General features: G+C 34.5%; 1 protein-coding gene across 2 annotated transcripts; it reads right to left on the reverse strand.

The window, feature by feature from the left end:
- Positions 1-1,693: 1,693 nt before the first annotated feature.
- FBP2_1 (Fructose-1,6-bisphosphatase isozyme 2) lies at positions 1,694-23,815 on the reverse strand (the record flags this gene model as incomplete). 2 transcript variants are annotated; one of them, XM_051217804.1, is made up of 6 exons in its annotated part: positions 23,622-23,815; positions 18,268-18,430; positions 10,299-15,020; positions 7,832-7,969; positions 6,973-7,089; positions 1,694-4,250 (listed from the first exon to the last, which is right to left on the reverse strand). In XM_051217804.1, the coding sequence occupies exons 3-6, from the start codon at positions 10,347-10,349 to the stop codon at positions 4,050-4,052; spliced, it is 507 nt and encodes a 168-aa protein (XP_051064227.1). In that variant the 5' UTR covers positions 10,350-15,020; positions 18,268-18,430; positions 23,622-23,815. The 2 variants fall into 2 exon arrangements, with proteins under 2 accessions (XP_051064227.1, XP_012800916.1); XM_012945462.3 differs by having other exon boundaries at positions 4,050-4,250; positions 10,299-10,541.
- Between the last annotated feature and the right edge of the window lie 869 nt (positions 23,816-24,684).

Consider the following 24,684-nt stretch of genomic DNA (forward strand, 5'->3'; position numbering starts at 1 on the left):
AATATAGCATGTGATGTCGATCGGAGTCTCAAGATATCAGACCTTAGTAGATGACATGGTACAAAAACAAATACTGTTCACTGAACTGTCTTTATTTCTTCTTCAATAAAATAGAATAATTTAGTTTGTGAATAATATCGTTTGGTAATCTGGAGGTCAAGCCATCGTGATGGAACTTAAAAATTCAGCGTTTCCTTGGAAGCATGTGACTGAGATGTCCCATATTTAGATGAACCAAGTATTCATTCCATTCTGATTTCCACTGATGACTGTCTAACAAATGTTGATTTGCAGTATAAACTGTATGTTGAGTCGGCTTTCGAGAACTACAACGGAACCTCCAGAGGCCCTAAAGGAGCCGAAGAGTTTCAGCCAATCAGAGCATGAGGGAGCTTTCTAGAATATTAACGTGGTATGCTACTATTGGTCAGTAGTATATTATGTCTCTTAGCAGATTGGCCAAAATATAATGTTGATTTGACAAATGTTAATTATCTATAAATACCCATGTTTTTCTGTACAAAAATGAACCTTTGAAGTAAATTGCTTTTTGCTTATATTGCACCTTTTCTCTCAAGTTCAGGTCGCTGCATAGTTCTAGCTTGCGGGTTACCAAAATATCTTAGGGACCGAATAAAGCGTTCAATTTGTAAGATTTATCACTATGAAATAAGCTTTTCATCATATTGAAATGATTCATTCGTTTTCAATATTTCCAATGAAGTGTATTGAAATGAAAATCAAGTGTTTATCACTACCGATGTAGACTTCACAGAAACGTGTATATATATAATATGCATTACATGGTATGATTATTCATATTGTTATATCTTAAAAGTTGATTTCTCGATATACCGCGTATAACAGAGCACTAGAACACCAAACCCTTCCAAGTCGCAATGAGAAGACAGAAGACTAATGAAAGGAATATTATTCCCAGACAGTGTCAATCATAGTACAAAATTGTCAGGTATTTATAGTTTTTAGTAAAAACGAAATCATCATTACAGTCCTCCAATCCGCATACAGGGAGTTATTAGCATTATCCTATCGGGAAGCTACGTTGGAATTCTAGAATATTCTTCCGAAGGGTGATTGGATGAAACGTCTTCGGCTCCTTCTAAGCCTCTTACAGCTACCTCAAGTTCACCGGTGGTCCGTCGTCACACATATCTACAATGTAGCTGATATTGAAAAGCCTATTCATCATCATGTTACCACTTTATACAAATAAATCGATTTGCTTTAAGGTACTACCGTACATAGACGTTAAAGTATGTTGTCATGTAATACCAATTAAAGCTTTCCTACTTTTAATGAAAAACACGAACGTGTGTTTATTTTTTTTCTGGATATGTGTAGAGTTTTAAACCAGAAGTTCCGTCATCAAACAGGCTCGTTACAATAGTTAATCAGTGACATCCAACATATGTATATAGTCGTACGTTTATATCAGTAGTAAGGATATGTCTTTCAAGTGACTACGTTGTAGTAGCATCTTTATATAACCATCTTCCAGTGTTGATTACATAAAATTCAAGACAAATCCTTCATTATATATATCACAAAGCGAAAGGACACTAAACACTAAGTCATTTTGTATAAATTAGCATTTAAAATTAAACTACTTATGAGTAGTCAAAGTGACTATATAGACATTCTAGGACTTTTAATGTCTAATAGAAGAGAAGTAAACATTGTCATGTTTGTCTCTTTCTTAGTAAGCATAGAATTCTGTCAATAAAGTTTTGATATGATCACTAGTCTAAATGATCTGACATTCGGTGAAAATACGTGAATGAAACATAAGTTTAGGGAATATTGTATGATAAACAGCGAAGCTAATCCATGTCGGTTAGAGACAGGTATTTACCTCAATACAATGGAAGATTGTCGCACGATTTAGTGGATTGTTTGAGGTTATACATTAACATCGTTGGATGCCGGCCATCTCGGGTGGTCTAGAGGTTAAGCGTTCACGCGTGAGACTGAAGGCTCTGGGTTCGAATCCCGTGAGCAGGATCATGGGATGCGCACCGCTAAGGAGTCCCACAATAGGACGAAACGGTCGTCCAGTGCTTCTAGGTTCTCAATAGTGTTCTTAGATCAGTCAGTTTATGATCTCAATCGAAAACAGCGAATAACTGAACAGTTAATACATCTCTATTTAAATCAATGATTAAGAATTCTGAAGATTTCATTTTACAATGTGCATTATTTATTTAGCTTACTACCTGTATACTCTTTAGTTGACTTTAAGTTAGATAATTGAAGGTATTCGGTAGGAAACTATTGAACTGAATTCTTTGTTAGTTGACATTTGTCAATAGGTAATATATTTAACCTGGAAGAGACTATCGACCCTTTGTGAATTTAAACCTAAATCAATTAGTCTCACAATCTGAAGAATTGTTAATGAACTATTAGCGCCATAATTAATCCGCTTTGAGACTAAAAGATATATATTGATCGATTATTGAGTAGTAACTAATGTCATATTTGTCTATTCCTTGGTGCTGATAGAATTCTCTCAATCTAGTTGAGATTTAAGTGACGCCATTGCAGACGATTCTGAAACACATTATTCAAAGTATTTAAACAAATTACTAATAATTTTAATAGTTGAGATCATGAATCAATTGAAACTACACCATCATAGAAAAATCTGGAAGCAATGAACGGCTGTTTCGTCCTATTGTGGGACTCCTCAGAAGTGCGCATCCATGATCCTGTCTCGCGAGATTCGAACCTAAGACCTATCGGTCTTGCACCCAAACACTTAACATCCCGACCACTCAGCTGACTGGCATACAACAATGTTAATGTCTAACTTCAAATAATCCGCAAAATTGAGCAACACATTTACCATTGTCATCAATGAGTTACTATCTCACAACAGATCCGGTTGAACTCCACTGTTCACTGCTTCTCATTAGAACTCCAGAAAAGATACCTCTTAAATCCAGTCACTAGTGCACATATTTTGATTAATATCAGAAGGGGTTTTGTGGATTCAATAACGAATAGGAATTGGTATAGTTGACTTTGAGCCACATTCTAGGTATAATAAGACCTAATAATATTACCCTCCAATTGTCTAAACCGAAGTAGAGTTCAAACCTACTATTTGATATGATGGAAAGAAGTCGATTTTCGGTTGAATTACTCATTATGAGTTTTGTTCAACATTACTTCACTTCTAATTCAATGTAATAATTACTCAATGTAGTAGTTGTTTTCTTTTCTCGTATGATATTTTCTTCTGTATAATATGCGAGATATTCTTGTATTCCATTGAAATGAACTAGGCTCAGTAAGTGAGTTGTTATAACTGAGTATGTGATTTCATCCTAATTATTAATGAAAATGGGTGTACAATCAATATATAAACCAGTGTATTTTTGACTATTTCGATTCATCGTCGTCGTCATAATGTTTTGGGGCTAATAAATCTTCACTTATACCAGTCTTTTTGTTCTTACTTTCACATGGTGGGAATTGCCGAGGTTCCTCGTTCCGAGTATAAGTGATCAGCGGCATTTTCCGGCACAACAATTGCGACGAATGGATATAACACTATCTAGTAGTATGAAGATTGAACATCTTTAAACCACTAGAGAACTATTCCAGCATTCAATCACATAAACATCAAAATAAACAAATAATACAAGAAAATACAGATTGATTTAACAATATGTTGTTTGTTTTTCTTATTCAAACTTAACACAAACACATAAGGATAAATGAACAAAATGAGAAGAAAAAAGAAAGCTAAACAATTAAGAACAATTTGAATAGTTGAAATTACAAGTTTAATTGAATTTAGATCACTATGGAAAACCTGATAACACTAGACAATTATTTCGACGAAGGTTGCTCCTGAAGAGTCCTACAGTAAGGACGAAACCAACATTTATTATGCCTAAGTTTTCCATAATGATCTAGCACTTTAAATTCATTCATGTATTCAACTATTATTCAAATGACTAGAATATTAATAAAGCTCCGCGCCCCCCCTTTCTTTTTCTAATACTTATTTGATAATAAAGTTATGGTTTATTATGATTAGAGAATTTTTCAATAATACACATTAATTCTTTGACATCATCTTGACTACCAAGAAAGATTGGTGCACGATCATGTATATGATTTGGTTGTATATCTAAGATGGGAATTTTACCATTTGTTGCTAAGCCACCAGCTTGTTCTATGATAAATGCCATTGGATTACATTCATATAATAATCTTAGCTTTAAAATAAATATATAAGAAAAATACAATTAGTGAATAAACAAATAAACTTTTCAATTTGGTTGATATTATGAATTAATTCAAGGTAGATGATCATGGAAAACCATGGAAGCACTAGCTGGTCGTTTCATTCTATTGTGGGACTCTTTTTATTAGTATGTAGCTCTGGAGGGGCTCCAAGCGGAGTGGATGGGAGACATATTGAGGAAAGTAATGGATTGCGTCACAAGGCAAGCCCCTATCACTTGGAATCCTCAAGGTCAAAGGATCTAATACGCCGAGTAATCGTGATAGACATGAGAAAAATGCACAACAATTGGATAGAACTAGAAAGGAAGGCTTAGGACAGAGTTGGTTGAAGAATGCTGGTCTGCGGCCTATGTTCCATTTGGGGATAACAGGCGTAAGTAAGTTTGACCATTATAAAAAACCTAGAAGGATTGAACTGGTGTTTCGTTCTAGAATAGGACTAATAAGTAACTTCGCTATTGTGTACAAAATCTTAACCTCCAGACCACTGAGCTACGATAACGTTATTGAGTGAGTATTATCCATTGTCTTTGATGGATAACTTCCTTATATATGACGTGATTGAATTCTATTGGTTACAACTCCAGGAGATGCATCTTAAAACTAGTCAGAGGTAAGCACATGATCATTATTAGAAGGGGATTTTTTAGAGATTTTTGAATGTTACTGATCTATCTAGTACTTTCTGGTTGTCAATAGCTGTCTAATTTCGATAAATGAGCTATTGTTTTACCATTTCCTTTTTCACTTGAATAAAATCATACGGATTAACATAAAACGTAAGTGTAAGTGCGAAGGTTTTATTTCATCTCTGTAAAATTGCATTTATCATAAGACTAAGATGAGATGTTCACTTCTTTATCTCAAAGAGCTAGTATACTTACATACCAAAGTCTTCTCTCAAGTAGTGAATTATACTAATGATATATGACCTCGAAAGATTGAAGACCCTTATGCATAGCCAGTACTTGATTATGAAAATATCTTCATATATATCATTGTAACCACTGGAAAAACTTGTTTCCCTTTTCAAACCGATAGGTTCTGGGTTCGAATCTCGCGAGGCGGGATCATGGAGTTCCACAATCGGACGAAACGGTCAACCATTACTTCCACGTTTTCCATGATGGTCTAGCTTCAATTGACTCATGATCTCAACTGTTGATATTTCTTTTATGTTTATAAATTAAATCATCATTTATACTATAATATTTCGATTAATGCTCAGCTTAATAAATAGAATTAGATCAATATTGAGGACAACACAAATGTGATATTGATTACTCTGCTTTTCAACTAGTGATCAGTCAATTTTACATTTTTCATTATCAGATTGTGTTAGTTTACACTTGCTTGATATAAATATAAACCGTGACAACTTGTATATTTGTCAGTCATAGAGTTGTGGAGATGATTAAATTTCATTGAAATGATGAGTTGATCTAATTTAGACAACCATTGTAAATGTAGAAGTACTGAACAGACATTACATTGTAGTATGGGACTCTGGGTAGTGCACACTCACGATCCCACATCCGAGAATCTAACACAAGATCTTTGGTCTTATGTGGGAACTCTTAATATCTAGGTCACTGAGTCGGAATCCAATGGTGTTAATGTCTGACCTCAATTAATCCACGACATTATGCGACTATCTTCCATTGTCTTCGGTGGGCAACTTCCTCAACACCCGATACAGTTTAACTTCACTGTTCATGGCTTCTCACTAGAACTCTGAAAACTTCCACTATAAGCTATTTACAAGTGAGCACATGATAATTATCAGCATGGAGTTGTAAAGATCGTTGAATTTCACTTATAATTAGTAACCTTAGCTACATCAATGTTGTTTATAAAATTCACTTTATGATCTTCTTCAGTTAATAAGCAGATTAATGATGATAGTAACAGATTGTTTATCTAAATATTTTTGGTAGTTGTACGTTTTTTATATTTTTGACACAGTAACCATTTCTTTTAGATCCTGCTGATACACTAAACATATAGTAACAACAGAAAAAAATGTTGGGAAATCATATTAATCTTGGATTATTAGTGTTCAAGAGTATCGCTCGTTTATACTGTGTACTCGAACAAGGTAAGAGTTGTGAATGCAGTTATCGATTCCTAGTTGTCTACACCATTGAAGAATACTTCTTCGTGAGGTGCTTAAAAAGAAAACTAGATTAAAAGTGGTCCTGATGAACTGAGAACGTGATTACAGAGGCCCAAAGGACATATTCGGCCTTTTGATGAATAGTTCTTAATGTGTTAGCTTTGCACAATTAAGGACACATCGCCAGCAATGGGAATCTGTGAAGTAATGGGAAGTGTGTTATTTTTAAAATCCCTGAAAGTGCTATGTGTTTAGTTGAAACTTACTATTGTTACTTTCCGGTACAGTCATCAATACGATTCCACTCTAAGATCTGAAGTGGCTGCTTTTAGTCGCCAACAGACCTATCTGGTGTGTTAGGACCTAAAGTAACGAGTGTTTCAGCCAATATAACACGACTTCATCATCACAATATCCAAGTCAAACCAATGTATCAAGGTAGCAGCTACGACCAGGGCTCACTTTCTCTTCTCTATAAAATGTAGTATTCCATAACGACAAACATGTTTACTCATGTGTAATATTATCTACCATGTGGAATAAACACAATAACGTATGAGTAAGCAACCATTTACCTTTCCTTTAGGAGATTGTTTTGTACTTGGGTAAAGAAATATTCCGCCATAAATTAATGTACGATGAACATCAGCAACCATAGATCCACAATAACGTGCGCTATAAGGTTTACCCGACTATAAGGAGAGAAAAAACAAAATCATGGAAACAATCAACAATTTCAGGATGAACTAAAAAGAAGAATTTAATTGATAGGAAGACACAAATGAAAAGTCAATGAACTGTCGCTATTTATATTTAATGCATAGGCAAACACACTACTATGATATTGAAGGGCTGGAGTTAGTTAACAGAAAACCTTAGATTTGATTATATCGTTGGTTAGTACTTATCAGAAAAGCTCCTTCTGAAATTTCAACCTATGACATTCAACTTCATAATCTGAGACGTTCCTAATGCATTATTCAGTCAGTTAGAGTAAATATGTAGCTTTAAAGGTGAAACTAAGGCATACACACATAATCTCCTATATAGGCGTTATATTCAAATACATAGAATTTAGTATCAGAAGGGGTTTTATGAATACTATAGAAATTTTAATAGTTGGGATCATGAGTCAATTGAACCTAGACCACCATGGAAAACCTGGAAGCAATGGACTGTCGTTCCGTATGATTGTAAGACTCATCAGCAGTGCGTATCCACGACTCTGCCTCGAGAGATGCGAACCCAGAACCTATAGGTCTCGCGCGCTAGTGCTCAACCTCTAAACCACTGAACCGGCATCCAACGATAGATGCGCACTGCCGAGGAGTCCCACAATCGGACGAGACGGCCGTCTAGTGTTTCCAGGTTTTCTATGGTGGTCTAACTTCAATTAATTCATGATCTCAATTATTAAAATAACATAGAAATTACTTCAGGAAATTTTTTCATTCGAATATATTCTGTAATAGCATTATCCCAAAGACTTGCATAACCTTCATTAATTGAATAAATATTTCCACGTGGTTTAACAGAGATATTAGGATGTGTCAGTATGAATTCACCAATTGCCTGAAATACAAATATTAGACAAAGATAAAATCAGTTTGTACAGTTAATATAAATATTAAAGAATATAAAGTGAAATGGAAAATAAGGAAAGATAGATAATGGTTAGCAGTGGAATCCAAGACGTAGTTTCGTCCTATTTGGGACTCGTCACCTGGATGTACGTTCATCGCAAAGTTGATGTTCAGTCCGAGACTCCACTGCTAGCCACTATCCATCTTGGCTTAAAAAGCTTATGACTTAAGACTATATCGAGGCAATCCACACAGGATGCACATAGGCTATAAAGAGACTGGTCAATTGCAGTCCTAAATAGCAATAGGAAGATACAAGTAAAACAACACCAAATGAATTGCAATAAAAATAGGTTAGAAAAGTCTTAATAATGTTTAAAAATAAAGGTTCCAGTTCCTTGACGATGTTGTATCAGACAAAGAGCATCACTTACAAGATAAATCATATCAACTGCAAGAAATAATACATCCGATATACTGGACGACTCCTTTATCTATTCATAAATGAACGAAAATTATCAATGAATCGATAGGAGATAATATCACCGGTAACAATGGATGAATTCTGTGAGGACGGATCACAGGTGAACTCAATAAAACTCTAAGAAGCTCAAAAAGAACCGAATATATACCAGTTAATCATCTTTTGGAAGAATATTCCAGAATCCCTGAGTATAGCTTCTCTATTGAACAATTGCTGGTAACCCCTTGTATGCGGATTGGAGGACTATAATGATGATTTCGTTTTTACTAAAATTTATAAATACCCGACAGTTTTGTACCATAATTGACACTATTTGGAATAACATTCCATTCACTTGTCTTCTGTCTTTTCATTTGCGACTTGGAGGGTTCTAACGCTCGAGCGCTCAAGTTATACGTGGTATATTAAGAATCTAAGCTCTAGATATAACAAATTCGTTTGCAGAAACATCAATATTTTGGATTATATAAACCCCACGAATACTAGAGGATTTCTAAAACAATGCCATTCAGGTCACTTAGTAATTAATGAACACATCAACATAGACCCAAATCTTTAGGCTCATACAGTAAAAGAGCAATCGATCACAAGGGCAGAGATCAAGAAAGAAAGACAATCAACAGGAATGCAAACATAAACGAAGATAACAAAATCTACAACAAACAGCTAGTGACAAACGAAGTCATCTGGATGAATGGATCAAACACTTATCGAATAACTTAAAAGCGGAATTTTACATAGAACAGGCACTGAAGATGGGGTTTTTTTTTCCTAAATGAGAATAAAAGCTGAACAATTAAATCATCTTGCTCAGATAACACAACTCTAACAAAAACATTCATCTGAACGGTAACATTTTCTCTTTTATTCCATATATATAAATGGGTTTCGTATTTAACAACTAGATAATAAATAATACTTGATACCCATAACAATAATAATAATAATGAGTATCGTTTACTGATGACTCGTTCAAGTCTAATAAGGATTTTAATGTGAAATAGAGAAACAGGTAAGGGATATTTATTTATTTAAACACATAAGTATTGGTACAAGGAGACACCAAATACATATGTGCCACAAGTCACTTGATTTATGTGTGGGATGCGATACTGTTCGGGTGACCGAACGGAAGCTGGTGGTTTTCTTAGGGGGTCACACCCGGAGCCTTTGACCCAAAGGTCTGATCCACAAGACAGTGGAGCAACTCAAGGAAATGCAGTCCCATGGTAGTCGGTGGAGATGGTTGGAATAAAGTTGGGGGCGGCCAAACCAAAACGTGGCATCAGTGCTTGAAGTCACTAACTTTTAGTCTGAGCCATGTTGGGAGTTGCAGACTACTTGGTTGGGGTCCGCGTGACTATCGTAACCGATGGTTGGAGACTCTGGATGACATGGCTCAGAATCGATCACAATGGCGTCGGTGTATACACTCTCTGTCTTCCCTTAAACTAAGAGATTAAAATTGCTTTATTTCTTTCTTTCTACGAACTAATTCTTTCTTCCTGTACTATATTCTTATTGCAATCTTTCTTTTATATGTTACCATCAGTGAATTAACTACTTTTATGAACCCGGTGTTGATCTTGTTGTGCTGATGAGGTATGGCAACTTGGACCGATGCATATATGTGCCTGGTCCTACGTTGTAGCTGACTGACTGACTGACTTTATAAATTATTCATTGATATTAACTTTCATTTGATTGGTTAAAAATTGGCTTTACATTCTCTTACGGTGATTTTAAGAGTTGTTGAATGTCATCAGTAAAGTATACTATTCTCATCACAGTAATGATAATAATAATAATAATAAATGGAATAGTTCGAGCTTACTGGATCCAATGTAAAACCATGTACACCAGTTCCAACAGTTAAAACAAACATCGTAGCACTACCGTATAAAGCATAACCAGCAGCAACAGCTTGACGACCAGGTTGTAATGCTAATTTATGAGATATTTCACTTTTCTCATTATGTAATGATGAACGTAAAATAAGAAATATTGAACCAATTGAACCTAAACAATCAATATTTGATGAACCATCTAATGGATCAAAACAAACAATATATTTTCCCTACAAAAAATACAATGAATAAAAGATGATAGTTTTGTGAAAAAAAACTGGTAGGAAATAGCATCATGAAAGTTATTATGTCACACAAATTGACGACAAGGTTGATGTAACTCACAAAAAAGTACAGTTTAAAAGAACTCTACCAAATCCTATAGGATAGTTGATAGGGTAGTTGATCAAAATATGGAGAATAAACTAGAAGCTGTAAAAATTTGAGAATTATGGCTAGAATAGCTCACTCAGTGATGATGCAAGTTGAGATCCTACAAAAACTACCAGTTGCTAAGATACTTCAGTTATGCTTTGTTGATGAATGCTTACTAGGATAAAACCTAAGCCTAGAGTATTCTCCAGACTGCCTTCAACGACCTAACATTATATACATTCTAATTCTTACATGTAGCCAGCTTCAAACAGTTTTCATATAATCATCTGGTTTCAATAGTTCTACAACACTTGAACAAGGAAAATGCAACCTTTTCCAAGTGAATGATATTTGATTGTTATGAGGGTTATATCTCAGTAATGTTAAGTCTACTCTCCCTTCATCCACTTTAGTTAGAGATGTTGACGTGCCTTTACTTCAACACCTGAACCTGAAGCAAAACTTATTTTCCAGGAAGAAAGGTGATAAACCGAGTGAATCAGACATGTAACTTCAAGGCCACATGATAAGTGGAAGATGTTGATAGGTCCACGTGAATGGACAAAATTTCGCTCAATTTTCGGAAAGAAAAACAGATATACATTAATGACTTAAAATTTTCGAAATGATACATTTGTACACATATGTGGATTTGGTAAGCGAATAAAAGCTTCCTAATCACACTTGGTTTTCTCTCACTCAACAAATAGGTTGGCCTCGTATTCATGTAACAGTAATATATGTATTAATATTAGACTACATAATACACATACAACTGCCACATGTCTAACATATACAATTTGAAACTTAATATAAGAACTCCATCTTAGCTAATACCGAGTTATTAGCTATCATAATTTATAGAGGACGCTAAAGCGACTTGAAGACAGTTCACCTACAGCCTAAGACTTAAAGAAGGTTATAAATTAGTGTGAGGAATAAGGATTTGAATTTAGAGTTAAAGTTTCCATAAAGAACTGACATCATCTATAATGACTATCGTAACCAATGGTTGGACATTATGTGTGACATGGTTCAGAATCGATCACAATAAGTGTAGGTGTATACACTCTCTGTCTTCCCTTAAACTATGAGATTAAAATCGTTTCATATCATTCTTTCTACGAACTAATTCTTTCTTCCTATACTATATCCTTATACTCAATCTTTCTTTTATACGTTGACATCAGTGAATTAACCCCTTCTATGAACCCGGTGTTGATGAGGTATGGCAACTTGAACCAATACCTATATGTGTCTGGTCTTACGTTGTAACTGACTGACTAACTGGTAATGACGAAATGCTGATTAATCATACGGATGAATGGATTTTGCGCCAAGATTCAAAGTCTGCTATCATAAATCTGATTGATTTGTCCATTATACTACTAATTAAACTTATATAATAAGATATTTCAAGTTCAACAGATATGTAAACTTTCGATGGTTGAGATCATGAGTCAACTGAACCTAGACCATCATGTAAAACCTGGAAGCACTGGACGACCATTTCGTCTGCTTGTCGAACTCCTCAGTGGAAGTGCGCATTCACGATCCTGTCCCGCGAGATTCGAACCCAGGACCTATCGGTCTCGCGCGAGAGCACTTAACATTCAGACCACTGAGCTGGCCGGCATCCAACGGTGTTAATGTCTTACTTCAACTAATCCATCAAATTGAGCGACATATCCACCACTGTCTTCAGTGAGTTACTATCCCACAACAGATCCGGTTGAACTCCACTGGTCAGTGTTTCTTACTAGAACTCCATGAAATACCTCTTGCAAACAATATCATGATTCAATTGTCCAATAAGCTGAAATTCAAATTATTTAATTAAATATATCCCTACCATTGTTTTAAAATAAACCTGTTTATTATTAATAATAAGATAGATCTGTATTTATAAACCAACTAGGGAGTTGCATTAGTGAATACAATCACGGGTCATATTATGTTTCTCAGTTTTAATTTATTGTTATCCAGTAATCAAGTACAAGTCTATATGGTTAACTTTGATCTAAACCGGTCTTTATGTAGGGTTTAGTGATAAAACACTGATTGTACAAAACGAAGTGAATTTTATATAAATTAATTTAATTAAACAGATATTTTTATTCTATACACTCGTTAAGTTTCCATAATGAACGCTCGATTCGATTTCTTAGCTGCTTCTAACACCCGAGCTCAATTCACACAACAACCTGAACATACGGAATAAGGTGTGAAGTGTGAAAAGAACGCTTCACTCCAATATTCCTTCATGGAGTTACAAACGACCTTGGGCATCTGTGGAGTTCTGCAACCATACTAAATATAGTAGCATGATGGGTAAATATCCAATCAGAAATATGATAAGTGACTCTTCACCTCCTAGATGGTTCTGAGAAGCATCTATTCAACACTGATTGGATAAAACGTCTCCAGGAGTTTCCTGGGCTCCTATGGACTTTTCCGAGGAATATTTTGGAACTCTTCACCAATCGATTAATAATAATAATAATCAATATTAAAGCCTGAGATATCATATTAAGTCAGCATTTAGAGGCCCGTTGATCTAACTCTGATTTGAATATATGATGACATTAACGAAATATACATCTCGGCTACCCTCGTATATAATTATCGAGTTAATTAGCGTTGAATATTAACAGAATGAAAAGGGTCAAATGCGAGAATGAGTTCTGGATACTTATATTTCATACACTCGTTACTCCAGACAGACAATATGAGAAACGAAACGAAGAAGCAGATCGGAGAAAGGAATAGTACAGACTCCATTTGATAAAATTTGACTCAATACTTATAGTCAGACAAAAGTAAACTACAGACACATGATGAATACGGTAAGAGATACACACATATACGTTTATATAAAACGTTAAGGTTAATATAAGCGAATAATTGCTAATGTTAAAATGTGACTCAAGAAAAATAAATAAACTTGTTTGTCAGTAAGCTAGAGTAACTTATGTGGGCTTGATATAGTACTAGACACTACAATCACAAGATTGAGTTAATAAGATAAATAGCAAACGAGTTAAAATAACTGTAGTAACAATGATAGTGATAAAGATGAAACATTAGAGATAGTTTAAGAAAACAAGATGAAAAGATAAGCATAAACAAATGCTGGAACTTAAGATCAAGGGGAATGAATCCATCTGCTCATTTCGATTGATTCTCAGCCACACAACTCAATATTCTTAAACAATGACTGTGGTCATCACACAGACCTCAAAAAGATAGTCTGCACCTACCAACATGCCTCAGACCAACAGTCAACCATCTTATGAGCTAATGTTACGTTTTGACTTGGCTGTACCTGGCTTTCTTTCGAATTGTTTCTACACCAACCAACTTTGAGCATCGAAGTACGAGGTAATCGAGGATATACAAACATGTCTCAATTGCTTCAGCCTTTAATTGGCAGAGAGACATCTTTACTACGACACAAAGAGATTAAAGTTACCAAATACTAGCCGAGCTTTCTGGATCGGTACCGAGATTTCACCAAACATCAACCCAGTATGGTTAAGTGAGACTCTAAGAAAAGTGACATGGAAAGTGGAAGCAACTACTTCACTCCTTATGATAATTTCAAACGACAGAGAAGGGCAGTCCTAAAGAAACAGTTTGTATTTATATTGAGAGAATCAGATCGCAAACATAACTGCTTTATTACTCACAGACTTCAGAAGATGCTTCATCTACAAAAAAAGCAGAACTATACCATCTGTGTAGTATAAATCAATAATTGTACTTGCTGGTAGGAGACCAATCCATGCGATTTATGGGAGGATATCGATGAAGGCATTAAATAAAAAGAGGGACAACTGGAAACCCTGACGAATACCAATTAAAGTTGAAAATTCTGGTGACAGTTTGTCATTAGCTCTAAATCAAATTATAGTGTTTGTATAGAGACCCATCACAAGGTTTATGCATATATTCGGTACATATTTTAACAATAGACAGACAAAGAGACATTGTCAAAAAAACACTCCTGATTAATTGAGTCAGATTCTCCATTTAAAGTCAAGAAGTACAACTACTGTAGTGAACAAGAACACGGGTGGGGAAAAACAAATGTATTTAACACAAAATTATAGGACTTGTTAATAAAATCTAACAATCATAAAGTAAATCCTTAATTTGCAAAATGTCCACCAATTGTCTCAAAATGACTCAGACTTCATTGTTCTCGCATTTCCATATAAATTGCATCCTGTCCCATTCTTTATTGTTCGATCCTCTTATCTTTCTGTTGCCAGACCTTCTGTTCACGACTAACATCATATACTACTTATGTCAATATAAGTAGCACACCCACACTACAATCACGGAGCAATAAGTATACATAATGGTAAAAATTGATAAAATAGTGACCTATTTAATTGGATTTCATTCTGATTATAACTTATTATCCATGTGATAAATGAATTGATAATGCTTATTATATGTGACAATTTAATGGTTAAAAAAAATGACCTAAAACCAATACAATATGAATGGTTGAATAGTTTCATATTATAATGTTCATCACTCTTGATAATGAGATTAAAACAACCAATATATTAAATATACATTTTGAGACGTGATCAATGAACTGCTTACTAGAAAGTACGGATAATCTTTACTAGCGATTGTCTTATTGATTATGAAAACAAATCAAACTAATGTGCACGTTAGGGGACCAAGTAAATAACTAAACCACATAAAGGAGATCGCTAACGTCTTGAATAAATCAGTGGGAACATATATATGATTGTGAACTTGAGTGACTTGGGATTCAATTTACACGAGAAATATCAATCACCTGAAGATTAAAGATACGTTTTGGTAATGTGTATGAAATAATAAGAAACAAGTCTATGGCTTCTAATCCAATTACCTTTAGCCACTAACTTAATATATTCAATGCTTCAAGTTCAAAAATATTTACTGATGAAGTTAAGTCATATAGAAAGTGAGGCAAACATCACCTCAACCGATGAAGGTTCATAACCTTGCCAACAGATTTGTTATGGTTTAGTAAAAAGAACCCAATATCGTCTTATTCGGTAGTCGTCGGTTGACAATGCTTGTCAGTCAAAAATGCTTTGAAGACACTATTTGATCAATATCCTACTGACCCACAAACTTCTCCTATTTTTAAAGATCCAATTTTACATCCACAAAGTAAATCAAAGTATACCAATGTGCAATAGATTTGCTACTTGGTTAGTAGACCATATATCTTACCTACGGCATAGATGATGTGAGTTTGTAAAAGCCAACGGCGATTTCAAAATACATTTAAATAGAAAAAATAAGTTTCTTTGATTAAAATTAAATCTATTCTATGCAGATTAATTTTGATACTTTATGAGTTAGACCAAGTTTAGGAGATTGTAACTTAAAATAAGAATTCAGTGACCAAATCACTGAACACTGATCATAGCTAATCACTAGAACTCTGAGAATTTCGTCTCGAAGCCAGTCACTACTAAGTGCATAATAATTATCGGAATGAGGAAATTTTTGAAGTTTTCGGAATTTTCATAGCCTAAATCACAAACTGATCCTAGATACACCACCGCTGAGAACTGGGAAGCTCTGCATAGCTGTTTCATTCTAGTACAAGACCCCTCAGCAGTGCGCACCACGATCAGACTGGCTGTGAGACAGTTATCTACCACAAGAAATGGAAGATCACAGTCGGTTCAGTCATTTAGAGTTTAAGAGTTCGCTCACGAAACCAAATGTCCTAGATCTGACTCCCTGTAAAAGGGTAGTAGATATGCACTACTAAGGATTTCCATACTAGCATGAAACAGCTGTATAATGTAACTCAACAAAGAAAGCAGCTGTGTAGTGCTTTCTAGTTCTCAATGGTGATGTAGTTATGATTAATTTGTCATTTAAACTAAGAAAATTTCGCAATCTCCACAATCCCTCACCCATATTAACAAATTTTTAATCTATTAGAAAGCGAGAGGATTTTCAAACTCTGATTTCCTCTAATCATTTTTGATATTATAACATGGTTAGTTCGTGTTAGCATTTGATGTATTAATCCACTTTATTTAATTCAAAGTTATATCTCAATACTTGTCTAGAAATAATTCAACTAAGAAAATTTCCGATTCCAAGACATCTGTTAGCGGGACATAGATTGGATTAAAGCATGCTCAGTGCACGACTGCTTTGGTGCATGCTGATTGGCTAATTCTTATCCAATCAGTGCCAGTCGATACTTGGAGAACACTCTAGAATCTTCTCATGTAAAAACTATAAATATACTAACGTCTTCCCTATTGTGTTTCTTACTTCCATCTAACTTTGTTATTTGGAATATAATCTCTTTCCTGTTCAACCGTGTTCTAGTTTGGAGGACTTGTCAAGTGAATCGATGTCTGAGAATACAAAACAATAGGAACAGCTGGGTTATAATAAAGAGAGAGAATTATAACAACATCATTTACTAAAGTTGTACAATCGTGCATTTCTAGAGAATTTATATCATAAGGTGTTTGAAGATTTCAAGTATATCCAAAGTAGGTTGAGTAATGACCGAAAGGTTAAAGAAGATATAGAATGATGAAAATAATTTACAGATTAAAGAAGAGGAGATCTTTGTCCATTTCACAGATATAAAGACATGAAAAACGTTAAGGTTATAATAACAAGTGAGTAATAACTGTGAAAAATTGTTACTAGATCATAATAATAATAATAATAATAATAATAATAATAATCGGTTCTAATATAAAGTGAAAAGCAATCTAGAAAGACTGTTAGGATTACATAAGATTAAGAAATTGAATGTGGTGCTTTTACCTCGTAGAGGTTAGGCTTGAATCGGTGAAGTGCCAGAACCTTAGCAATGTACACGTTTTTGTTTTAACCTCTATTTGATCCTGTGTAGATTAGTCAAAAAGATTACTTCGATGGGGGTAATATCCCCAGAGTTATTGAAATCTTTCTCCTGTATCTATTTACTGATTGCTTTAATAAATAATGTCATTGGAATATCCCTATTCTTTTTTTTAAAAGACAAGGCATACTTTTAAGAACTAACATTAAGAATTTTGTTATGTCCCGATGAGAATAATGAATGGTAACTTTTGGGATCCATTTATGCACCAATACTAAACGTATATTTTTATCGTATAATTGTGTCCATCATATTATGAGCTTTATTTTGACCTAAAAACTATTATTATACGATTCGCCATTCTCGCGTTATGCCCAGTCTATTCATTACAGTCTCCCATATTCACGGCCACTTTTGGCTAGATCTTGTACAAATGTTATTTCCTATTTTATGGTACGATGTGGTCTGTTTGGCCAGTGTATATAAACACAGTCTGTTTGAAATACATGATTCATATCGCAGAGGCTGAGATTGGTATACTGGACTTAACTGGCTGGGCTAAGCAGGAAGCAGGACTGGTAAGTACTCTAAACGTCACTGGTCCTATTGATAAGTCACTGCTGCTCTAATTGGCGGTATCATCATGTTATACAATAACAGGGCGCACAGGCTACAAATTATAACAAATTTAACTCAAAATAATTAATATAATAATAACTAACTCGTTTATCGAATTCCACTTCTATAGCTTTATCATTTTCTTCTGAGATAAGTAAACAAGTTGAATAAGATGATTTTAACATATTGATAAATAAATCATTTGATAGAACATCTAATTTTTTCACATCTTCACCTTGAACATTACTGGAACCAGTTAAACCATAACTAAATAAATAATGAGAAAAAAAAATTTGAAATAAAAAAAGAAGGAAAGATATCTGAAATGAGGTTAAGTATGGTAGTTGAATATGACGTATACAAGAACAATAACAACATAATAGATGAAGATAGATTCATAGCTTGACTTCATAGCTTTGCTTCTTCAACTACTTTTAAATGTATATTATATATTGATAAAGATGAATAGAATAAAATGAATAAGTATAGAAGGATTGAATGTTGCTTATTCTGTTACGTTTGATACTCTTGCTTTAGTCAAATTTATTCATGAGAAATATTGTATGCATTTTGAACAAATAAGTATAAACTTCTGTTAGTATAAGATATTTGTCGAGATTGTAGGATGTTATTAGTATAACTGACAAATTGATATTAACTAGACTACCAATGAAAACTTGGCAGCACCTCATTAGCACAATACGATGACTACCGAATTCATAGTAGATACTTTAATGGTAGTAATATATAGAAGAAAGACTGTGTATAAGGATATAATACATGAAGAAAGAATTAGTTAGTGAAAAGAAAGATATGAAATAATTTTAATCTCATAGTTTAAGGGAAGATAAAGAGTGTATACACCTACGCCATTGTGATCGATTGTGAGCCATGTCCAACCATTGGTTACAATAGTCGTGCGAAACCCAACCAAGTAGTCTACATTTATTAAAATAGCTCAGAGAAGAAGTTAGCGACTTTATGGACTGGTGGTGACATGTTTTGGTCTGGCCTCACCTAACTTTCTCCCAACGCTAGTCAGCCGAGACACAGTAAGAAAGCAGTCATTGCATAGTTGATTTACCTTGTCACACAATTGTATGCAAACTTATGAATATACTTTGGTTTGACCCAAAACACGTATTTATTCTTAACATATTCACAAATCAAAGAAGTAATAGCTTTCAAAAGGAGCATATAAAACAATATACTACCTAATACTAAAAAAACGAAACAAACAAAGCGGACGCCCCCTCCACCTACGCCTACATGAACATCAATTAGCAGTCAAACGGCATGATATCTCTTCACTTATATCAATACACGTGGATAACTACAGACACTCATTCGATTGGGAAAATGTGGAAATCTTAGACAGAGGAAACTCCAAAAACACTAGAGAATTTTTAGAAGCTTGGCACTCAGGTCAATCAGCAATCAACAAACATATTGAAATCAATCCAATTTATCAACCAATCAGGAAAACCATGCATAAATATAGGAACAAAAATCAAACCAATGGGAGACACAACCAAAACAAAGAAGTAAACAATGATAAATTTAAAGTCAACAAGAACCAATCAACATCGAGGTGCACAGAACAAGCTGTGAAACACATATGGAGAAATTCGAACACTTCACTTCTATCTGAAGTTTGTGCTGATGATGTCGTTCAGAAGAACGATGAAAGCTCCACGACCAAACCATCCAGCTCAGAGAACAAAACACCACCACAATTTCTTGGAAATTTAGCCAATTCTTTGAAACTGATAACTGTGGTATACGCAAAACATTGATGTTGTGAATGTCCTTTAGTATGTATCCTGATAACTCTGTATCCAAAAAAGTATTATTCCAGACTATTTCGCATAGATATGAGATATGTTTATATATGTGTACAAAACGAATTCTATCACTCCAATTTCTAGTACAATAGAATATTCATACATAAGTGAAATACTCAATAATCGATACATATAAAAATCGTCTTCCCTCGCTCTCTATTTTATTATTTTATTTTATTTTAACACATAGATATTGGTACAACGAGACACCAAATAGATATGCGCCACACAAATCTCATTTGATATGTGTGAGGGCTGTGATACTGCTCGGGTGCCCAGACCGAAGCAGGTGGTTTTCCTAGAGGGTCACACCTGGAGCCTTCGACCTAAAGGTGTGATCCACAAGGCAGTGGAGCAACGTAAGGAGATGCAGTCCCATGGTAGCCGGTGACCAATGATTGGTTCATACGCCATTCGTTCCTTCAGAATACTGGAGCCCATGTGCACCATTGGTTTGAAATCAGGGTTTTCCACCTTCCCTAGGTGGATCCTTTGTCTCCACCAACCCGGTTAAAGCGCCGGACGTTCGCTTTTGTCCTCTCGATTTCGTAAACAACACCCCTATCACGAGAAGGCAATGAGTATAACTTCCCTGGCAGAGGCTATATACGTGTGGCCATGTGAGAGAATTTCGAGAGGGGGAGCGGACTTTCCCTACCCTCGGCCGTACCAGAGCATTTGGGGGCCCTTCGTTCTCCATCCTTTCTACTGAACAAAACTTAACGTATAGATTAAAAGTTCGCATAAAATCGACTTATTTCATAGTTAAAACAAGAAAACATCTGGCATTAAAGTTTATTATTTATTCATATCTAATATGAGAAAGGATGAGAAATAGTCGAAATTTTATAACACAATAATTATGTAGTGACAGACTAAAAAATTGTTATCAGCCTATAACTGTGTGGATAAAGCTAATAGACAAGAATAAATATCCACCAATTAAGTGAAATAAAGAAACAGAAAAAAATAATAGCATTGTTTTTAAGTCGAGGACAGTTATTTGAACATTGCGTACGTAACACTATATATATATATATATATATATATATATATATATAAGGCGTACTGTTCGACAAGTTCGTCATCGCATAACATAATACCATCCGTCGTGGTTGTTCAAAGGACAGATAAGAGCGATTAAGAGTTCTATTCTCGGTCACTTGGTGGACACAGGTTATCGAATTGAACTGATTAAAGCTTTTAAGGTTATCCACCATATTCCATGAAATTTACTACATGATTTACAAGTGCGTCTTTTGCACATTGCTGAAGCCATTGCAATCCATATTCACATACCTAACATTTGCACCCAAAAACTCTTTGTACAACCACTGTCGCTACCATGGCCATTGGTATAGGGAGTTTGTAGCAGAAATTTGAAAAACTGTTTTCGTATTTCTTCCATTTTTTGCATCTTACTTATTCACAATATTCGTCTCTTGATTCTTACATAACTACTATACCACTGACCATTCATTAAAATATTCTGTTAGTTCCTTCAACGTAGCAACTGCTTGATTTTCGAACAAATACTTTTATTATGATTAATCCTTTTTCTTCCAACTTGTAATCGATATGTCGATAGCTTGGTAGACCAAACCATCCAGCTCAGAGAACAAAACTCCATCAGAAACTAAATACCCTTCCAAAGCATAATTTATATTTTGAAGGTGAATTAGATGTATTACAGCAGCAATTTTACGAGTGGATATAATTTGAAATCTATGTAATTACCTACTTTTTATTAATTATATGAGTAGATAAAGTGATAGCAATTCAAAGCCTGATGTTTAACACAACGATAATAGGTCAAGTGATACAGAAACCACTTGTAATGAAGGTAAATGTTACTAAGATAAAATTTTGGTTTATAACCTAACCAAACGAGATATAATTAGTAATTCAGTGAATCTTTAGAAAGCAAACATGGTTGTTTTTAATTAAAGCTAGTAGAAATCAGTTGAATTCCAAATGTTTTGCTTTGCTTCTTTCCATAAAATACCTAATGAAAAGTGATAGAAAGAATGCTTAAAACTGAAAATATCTTGAAGGATGCTGTTCACTATATCCAGCTTAAGTAAGCCAGGATGATCCAAATGTTGGTACAATGATTACAGTATACAAATTGGGCAAATAATGAACTTTGGTTGATATCTGAGCACATTGGAAAACAGAATCGACCGACTGGCAGTATGTAGGACAGAAAACCATTTTACTAAAAGTGAAAGTGATCTCTAATACAGTGGAATAACTTTAATTCTACTACTGAAGCCGAGTCAACTGCCTAATAATCTACTGGCGTTTCAATGATTGCCTACAAAATATGAAAGAAATACTTTAGTATGGATGTACCATCTTTACAAATGAAGTGCATTGGTATAGCTCGGAATTAGGTACACAATAATCAACAGCGCTGTAATTTACCTATTTTGATAACTACTAAAATAAATGATCGAGAAGCTAATAATATAATAGGGTTTCTTATGTTGCTCACGAGACTAAATGAATTAAGTGAATCTAAAATACGTTTTCACGACGGATTACTGTCTTTTATACAGAAACTGTTTGAAATGAGCCAAGGCACTCAGTTTGTTTTATTGGCAATGTGTTTCTACATATTAGTTTTAGATGATAAATCTATTTTAGGAAAAGAAATTAACTGGACAGAATAGGAATCATATAGCGTTGTTATTATATATGAGCTCCAGTGGTCATAGAATTCAATTGTTTTCAAAACTTCAGTCCCAATTTAGGAATAATATTCACCAAAAAGCAAAAGACACTTTTAAAGTGCTAATACTGACTCTATAGTAAACATATATAATCAACACCACAGTTGATTTATAAGCACTTAACAGTTTGCCTGTATATGTGGGTAGTTAGTCACTGGAAAAAAATTATAAAATTCAAAAATTTTAGAAAGTCTTTCTAAGTCTTGTCGTGATTCTAGAGTATTACTTCATAAGTTCATACAAAGAAGGTCAGCAAACAATGACCAATCCGTATTTGGTAAACTACCAGTTACACATCATAGACATCGACGGTCAGAAGATTTCTCAGTACCTAACAGCGACATTTTTCTAACTTAGTTCTGATCAATTTTAGTTGTCAAGTATAGGGTTTTCGAATTCGTACTTACTAGTCAATATGACCTTTCAGTTAACAAGCAAAATCCAAAACCTAATCCTTAAATTTGTCTGACAATTTAATGTCGAATTTCCCCAAAGTAGGAGTTAAATTTGATTGCAAACTAAATGCTGGGAAGAGTAATATCTTTAAAGTTGCAAATTAGTCTCAGTAAGCAACTATTTAGAGTTATATGCAACCATTTAAGAACAAATGTTGCACAACCCCATATTTTCCAAAAAATATCTTTATATAAATCCATGGGATCCAACAGTTGTCTTTTTGACACCGTGAAATTCCTAATTGGACAGTGGTGTCACCGTCAACAGTGCCGAGAATCATCAGCGAATATACCCACATAACGAATGTCTGGTAGTGAATTTTGCCAAAAATCCAAAGTTTGAGACAAAATTGTTTTTAACAGTCAAGTGAAGTCATACCGAAATGATGAAAAAACTGTATAATAACCTAATTAAAAAACTTACAGATTAATCATCCCTGCTTTACGAACAGCTATTGAAACAGCCTTAATAGCTGTTTGCAGGCCATTCATCAGCTGTGTCAGCTCACCTGTAGCAGACGGAAATTTTCTCTGTTCTTGTATAATGAAGCGTGTCAACGTCAAATAGTCAGTCTCAAGTCCTGATTCCGACGACATCGTAACGCACTAACCGAATATGTACTGTAAGAGAATCATGTAAACAAAATAGTAAAACAAATCCCTGGACTGACACCACTTTTATAACCTATGTTATTTATTAGAGATTAATGGTACGAGGGAATCTGATGCAAAGATGAGCGTATCAACAGGTGCTATTGGTGAATATCAGTAATTCATAAATCAGAAAAAATCAACGCACGGGATAACCGGTTGCGAAGGTTTTTTCTTACTGAAAGCTACTGGTTTAAATTACAAGAAGGATCTGTTTTACGGCTTAATTTTGACAAGAACGAAATCTAGTTGCAATCGGTTGATCACTGAATAGTGTTCGGTGCGGTTTTTCTTGATTGCTGAATGTACTCATGGGTCGAGTCTCAGTGCTAGTGTCATCAGTCTTGAGGGGCCTGAAAAACGCAACATTGATCTCCACTCCACGATCAGTCAAGTATAGGTATATCAGGTCGGCAAAGGTGAAGCGCATCCTGAGTAGGTTGATGATGACATTTGAGATTGATAAGTGGAGCTATGCAGGTTCTAATCTATCAGGAGGAATCAGCCCCCTCAAGATTATTAGCACTCCTAGCTAACGAGTGTCAGAGGCATACGATATAATTCATCACTTGGTGTTTCTGTTAATTTTAATTGTGTCCTAGTATTTTAAAATCGTTATAAATAAGCAGTTAGGTTAATTAACTTTCTAGTGCTTCATTTTTATAGTTAAAACGCCTGATAGAAACTTTTCAATGACAAACTACTGGATTTAATGTTGGGATGACAGTATAATCAGTGAGGTCATTTCTTGGTGAAAAAAAATTGAGCTCTACTTTTTTCAGAAATCGATTGTTTTTCTTGAAATCTTGCAAGTGGTGACCCGATTCACCATCTAC

Source organism: Schistosoma haematobium, chromosome 7 (genome assembly GCF_000699445.3).
Source record: "Schistosoma haematobium chromosome 7, whole genome shotgun sequence".
Classification (NCBI taxonomy): domain Eukaryota; kingdom Metazoa; phylum Platyhelminthes; class Trematoda; order Strigeidida; family Schistosomatidae; genus Schistosoma; species Schistosoma haematobium.